The sequence below is a fragment of the Hipposideros armiger genome, unplaced genomic scaffold (assembly GCF_001890085.2).
Source record: "Hipposideros armiger isolate ML-2016 unplaced genomic scaffold, ASM189008v1 scaffold_144, whole genome shotgun sequence".
NCBI classification, from domain to species: Eukaryota; Metazoa; Chordata; class Mammalia; order Chiroptera; family Hipposideridae; genus Hipposideros; species Hipposideros armiger.
The window spans coordinates 983815-989814 of NW_017731494.1; the positions used below are offsets into that span (position 1 = coordinate 983815).

Consider the following 6000-nt stretch of genomic DNA (forward strand, 5'->3'; position numbering starts at 1 on the left):
AGACTTGGGAGGAGTGTTGGAAGGGGTGAAGCAATAGAAGAAAGAACTAGAAGCCCCAGACTCGAGCATAGGGGACCTAAAGGAGAGGGGGTAATGGTGAGATGGGACAGGAAAAAACAAAACAAAACAAAGACTAGTTTCCTGAAAGAATTTGGACAGTGGAACATGCGAACAAACCCCCAGCTTGGACACTAAGCTTGAACCAGCCCGCACTCGCGGTGCCCCACTACCAGTGCGCTGAGGTCAGTCAGGACCACCCCACCGGAACGCCCCTGTTCCTTATCTTCAGCTACCTCCCTCCCACCCCCCTCCTTGTACAGCCTCTCCATTCCTCCTCCTTTCCTTTTCCGCCACATCCCAGCGCCCAGCCCACTCTCTGCTCTAAGCGTCCAGGCTCGGTGCTCACTGCATGCGGAGCAGGGGGAGCGTGAATATTGCACCCTCGGAGCTCTCCTAGAGAGGTGCTGGGGGATTCGCTGGCAGGAGAACATAGCCAGGGTTTGCCCCCAATCCTCCCAATAGCCTCCTGCCCAATCCACCTGTCGCGGGGTCAGTGATGCAGGAGGGTCCGGAGCTGGCCGTTTCCAACTTTCTGTTGCCAGGACCCAGAGAAACTTGCGAAGGGAACAAGAGACACGCCCGCCCCCCAAGAACAGCAGGGTGGCCAGGAAGAAAAACTGGGGGTGGGGGCGGGTGCCCAGGGGCTTGCAAAGATCCCCACTGGCACGCGGGCACTCGGCCAACTCTCCAAGAAAAGAGTGAAGTCGTGGTCAAGCGGAAAGTGAACAGTCGGTCCCAACACAGTGCGCAGGAAACCTTAAGGTCCTGTCACCGCGGGGCAGGAGATCAACAAAGTGATTCCCTAAAGCCCGCCAGGCCAGCCGTCGGAGCAGCCCGAAGTGCAGCAGAAGCAGGTGTCTGGCCCCTTATCGCCCGCGCGCCGCCCCGCAGCCGCCAGCTAGCCCAGGTGGTCCTGCGGCTGCCTGCGCCACCTGGGGTCCTGGCCCAAGAGCTTCACACAGCACTGCCTCCCGCAGCGGCCCTTTGACAAAAGAACCGTCCCCAGTGCAGGCAGAGCGGGCTCTCTTATCCTCTGGAACTTTCTCTGCACAACTTTTTCGGGGTGGCGCTAGTCCCTGGTCTGCGCGGGCTCGGGCGCGCGGACCTGGCCAGGGCGCAGAGCTGGAGTTGAGAGACGCGCGCAGGGGACATCTCGGAGTCCGCGTCCTGCCCCGCGACACCGCCCCCCTGCCCACCACTCTCACGAAGGGACGCGTCAGCCGGCCGGGATGCTGGTGGGCTTTCTAACCTGGGGAGTGTGTGTACCCTCGCACTCCCACCCCGCCGCCCGCCTGTGCGCCCCGCGCGCCCAATCCCGGTCGGTGACCGCCGCGCGCCGGGCGATTCCAGCTGCTTCTGCAGAGAGGCATCCCTCTCCCGGCTCTCGCTCCATCCAGCGTCCGCTTCCGCACCCGAGAGTGGCACGCAAAAATGGTTCAGTGCAACCCGACTGGGAAGAAGCAACTAGCGTCGCTCCTCTCTCTAAAAAGCGCCCTCCCGTGTCCCTCCAGAACTCAGGAGAGGCATCAACACCTCCCCACAACTTTCTAGGGCCAGGCCATTTGTAGCCCACCTGCGAATGCGAGCTCGGGAACTGCGCCCCGTTAACCTCTTTCCCCTTCAGCTGGGTGCGCTCCCCTCCCCCATCTCCCCATCTGGCTGGAGTTGGCCCAAACCCGAGAGCCTCCGTGCCCGCAGGCTCGCTTACCTCGCATGGTGTGGCCGCTCTCCCGCTCCGTGTAGTCATGAAGCTGCTCCCAGCCCGAACCCCGGAGAGCCCAAAAATCCCGCTCAGCACGAGTGAAGAAGGTGGTCGGCGAAGAGCTGCTCCGCTGAGAAAATCATCCCTTTAGGCGGACGCCGTGGCCAGAGGGTGACGTTTGCCGCCGCCGCCGCCGCTGCTATGTTAACAGTTTTGACGATGGTGGTGGTGACTTGTTTTGATGGTTGTTTGGTTGGTTGTTTGTTTTCAGAAAGGGTGAAAAAAAAATGTGCTGGCTGGCTAGTGCCTGGGTTTTGTTTTGCTTTTGTTTTTCTTTTTTCTTTCTCTCCAATGTGCTTGCTTTTTAAAAATGCCACCGCCTCCGGCTCAGAAGATTTCTTTTGTGATCACTTGGACAGAAGAGGAGGAGGAAGGGCAGCAGTAGGAGGAGGAGTTGGTGGTGGTTTTGTTAGTTACAAAGAGGAAGAAGGAGCAAGGAAAAAAAAGGGGAAACAGAAAGAAAAGAAAGGCGGTGTGGATGGCAGAGCATGTGCGTTTTCACATGACATCTGTGCCTGTTAGCGGATCCACAATGTGAATTTTCACTGTTCAGTTACAGGGAGGAAGGCTGCGAGAGAGAAAGAGAGAGGAGAGATGGAGAGAGAGAGAGCCGAGAAGGGGCTTTATACGCGGGGGCGGGTTTGGCCGGGACTTCTAGGCCCCGCCTCCTGTCAGCGCCACCACCAATCAGCGCCCGGCACCGCTTGAAGGGGCTGGGATCACGGGGAAGGGACCCGATTGGAGGCAAGGGGTGGGGGTTAGGGACACGAGTTTAAGGCGGCCAGGGCTGTAACTAGGTGTTAAGAGACTGTCCTAACTGTGCAGAAGAGAAGGACCCAAAGAGAGTCGGGCAGATGTGTAGGTGACATTTCACTTCCGATTCCAAGAGGAGGGAGAGGACACTGAGCAGACCTTCGGTGGCGAGAGCCGCGGGCTCTCCGGATCCTACGTTGGGTCCCTCTCTGGCAAAGCCTGTGGGCCCCAGACAGTTAGTTTTGAATTGATGGCAGCGTTCTTCAGAGTCCTTTTTTGGTGAACTCATATGTCTGGCGAGGATTTCCTTGGGCAGGACACTTCAGTTTTAGCGTCAGAATAATACAAATCAACTTCCATCACTTTGAGATCAACTAAAATGCAGTCCCATGCAAGTAGCAGTCCGCTTCCTTTAAAACCATCTTTAAGATGCTTCCTGCTCCCAAACCCAAAAACAAACAAACACAAATCACAGGTATCCTCTGTTTTTTTTTAAGGTTGTTTTAAATTTTTGATGCTTTCTTTTGTCAAGGAAATTGATTTTTATTAGCATCTGGAGAATCTCCTAGCGTTGGGCTACACAGTTCAGGGATAACAGCCCCAGCTGGCATCGTGGCTACCTTAGCGATCCAAGGCTCAGGACTGAGGCCAGGCTGTATGATTGTGTGCTGCTGTTGATTTGATAAAGGTGTAGGTCTTTAGGAGGGAGGAACTGTTAATTCTAGTTGCTACTAGGAGGCATTTACCACTTTAGAGGAGACTGGCAATTAAGTGTAGGTAAAGCTATTTGCATCCCATAGTGTCATCTATGACCATTTATTTATATTTTGATAAAAATCTAAGGCATATATCAAAATGTTCCTTTGCAAGTTTCCTCCTCTCGCTGAACAAAATAAACATATACAGATGATGAGATCTACTTCCCACGTTAGGTAACTTCGTAAATACTTGAATTGGTCACCCTAAAAGACAGAGGGGTAAAAAAATTTGCCTCATCCACTCAGTCTTACAGCATTGAGGCGTCTACTCCTGAACATACCTGTTGGCAGAGCAGGTCTGGTTCTCCGTTAGGTACCTGAGTCATTTGATTTTCACTGGTATATATTCATATTATGTCATGTAACAGACAATGCAATGTAAAACTGGTGATTATTTAGTTAATTAGATCACTTTACACTGCTGAGTAGTTTTTTCCCCCCAGATTAAATAAAAAACAGATTACTTGCTGAATCTTCAATAGTGTTAAATTGACTTAGCCCTGCTGTATGCCCTTTCATTTGCAAGCCAATGTGTAATTTAGGAAAGTTTTAGTATTAGGAATGAAAGTTGATTGAGTCTTTAATTAAATGAAATGAACAAAAGGAAGTTACTGTTCAGAATAGTGATTCCCTTATAAATACCTTTCCCTTAGTTTTGTAATTGACACAGTAGTTAATCTTTTAAGATAATATTTAAGGCTCCCTGGTTTTTTATCACTTTTAATCAAGTAAAATAGATTCATCAGAACTACATTAAAGCTGCATTAAGTTATGCCTAATTTAGTTGCTTCATTAAAAAATAGTGAATATAAAACAGTTAAACAAATTGTGACTTCATCATTTTAATTTTTTGTCCTTCAAGCAGAGACACAGGAATATTGAAAATTCCAAAGCCTTTGTAAACACTACAATTATTATTGATGCTGTCATTATTTTAGATTTTTATTTCTCATTAAAAAAGAATTTCAAAATTCAAAGTTTTTAATTCTTTAATTTTTAGTCTTAAGTTTCTAAATATGTGTTAAAGTCTAAAATTTCTTTTTACTGCTGCTATATCTGTAATTCTTTAAAAAAAGACAGTCAACACATATGAAAAGTACTCTTCCACCTTCTGTACATTTTTACATGTTCTTTGCTTTGTGGGTTCAACTATACATAATTTTGCTTAGCACTGTATCACATATCTCTTAGTGCCCTTGAAAACTTTTGAAAAGAATGTTAATAAGAAATAATTATGTTTTATCATCTTTCAAAAGCACATATATAATATGTTATATATATGGTGGCACGAAATATTTATTTTCTCTTTTAGAGTGAACAAATCTTGATCACTGGTTATAATGTGGCGATTTGGGACGTTATGGACCTTCCTAAAAATTTAAAAACTCAGTTCTTAAGCATTCCTAGTAACTTTCAAATTAGTTCAACTGAATGGAACCTTTTCATATAAAATAAATATTCAGGATTTAAATGAGAGAAATCAGCATTTTCCAAGAAGTCATGAAATACTGAAGTATAATCTGATGATTTTGTAACCTATCTGCCGGGATACACCCATGTTTCAAGTGGTGTAATGATAATATATAAATATAATGTCCTTGTTCATATGAAGTACAGCATTAGTGACTTTGTTTGAATGATTATGGAACTGCTTGGTTTCCTATAAGCTTGAAACTCCGCTTTTGGCTTTGGGCCTGAAGGATGTTCTTAGCTGATATCTAAATTTTGATAAATTGAAATGAAAATCATTAAGTCACGTAGCACTGTACTTAATCTCAAGTAAATGATATAAATTCACTTAGGCTTGCCTGCTTACCTGATTTCCCCACATATCGCCATCCCTTCAGGTTACCTGCTAAGGCCTTGGAGTAATAATGACAAGAAATATCCTGGGGACACAAAGGTTTGATATGAGCCGACCAGTTAAGGTGACCAAGACATTTGGGATTATTTCAAGCCTTAAATGCTTAAACCAAAATAGGAAGAAATGGTTTACTATATTCTAAGCTGGTCAGTCTATATAAAGAGAGACTACTTTAAATAGTTATGAATCTTGGAGGCATATATTAGCAATACTGATAATAATATTACATTTAGAATGTCTAAAAGATTGGGTATTTTAAGCCCAGCTTCAGGAGGCCTGTATGGCTGTGAAAGCTGAAAAAGAGATATAAAGCTGCCTTTAAATACTGGGAAAGCCAGAAAAATGTGAGAACTTTTAATGTTGGAACCTATTAAAAAAAGAAAGGGTGGAATACTGAGCTCCTTGTTGCTGGAGGCATCCAAGAAAAGGTGGAATGAAAGACAAGTATACAGATTTCTCTACTAGGCTGGAAATTGTTTAAGATTACCTTTAATATCTTTCGTAAGTCTAAGTGTGTTCACATATAGGTAATTACCATGACCCCAGTAGCTGCAACAGAACTAATGCTCTGTACCTGAGGATGCAGGCTCCTTGATAGCCAGAGCCAGGGTCTTCCTAGAGTTTGGAAGAGCTTCTGGTACTTTATAGATACCTGGTCACTATTGGTTGAATGAATGCCTTCTACTTGTTTGTCCACTGGGTGTGAATCAGAAATATAGCAAAGACCTGAATAAGATCTCTTCTTTCTGAATTTCTAATGAATAAAAGAGACAGAGGGAAAGGGAAAGGGAGGTGAGGTGGGG

At 46.2% G+C, this 6000-nt stretch overlaps 1 protein-coding gene across 2 annotated transcripts in view; it reads right to left on the bottom strand.

Moving 5' to 3' along the window:
• Positions 1–2485, bottom strand: part of RORB (RAR related orphan receptor B) — a 183330-nt gene extending 180845 nt beyond the window's left edge. The window contains exon 1 of one of the 2 annotated variants that reach the window (XM_019650695.1): positions 1769–2485. In XM_019650695.1, the coding sequence (XP_019506240.1) occupies positions 1769–1775 (7 nt within the window). In that variant the 5' untranslated portion in view covers positions 1776–2485. The remainder of the gene's footprint in view (positions 1–1768) is intronic. The other variant, XM_019650694.1, reaches the window with a different exon arrangement.
• Positions 2486–6000: the final 3515 nt, after the last annotated feature.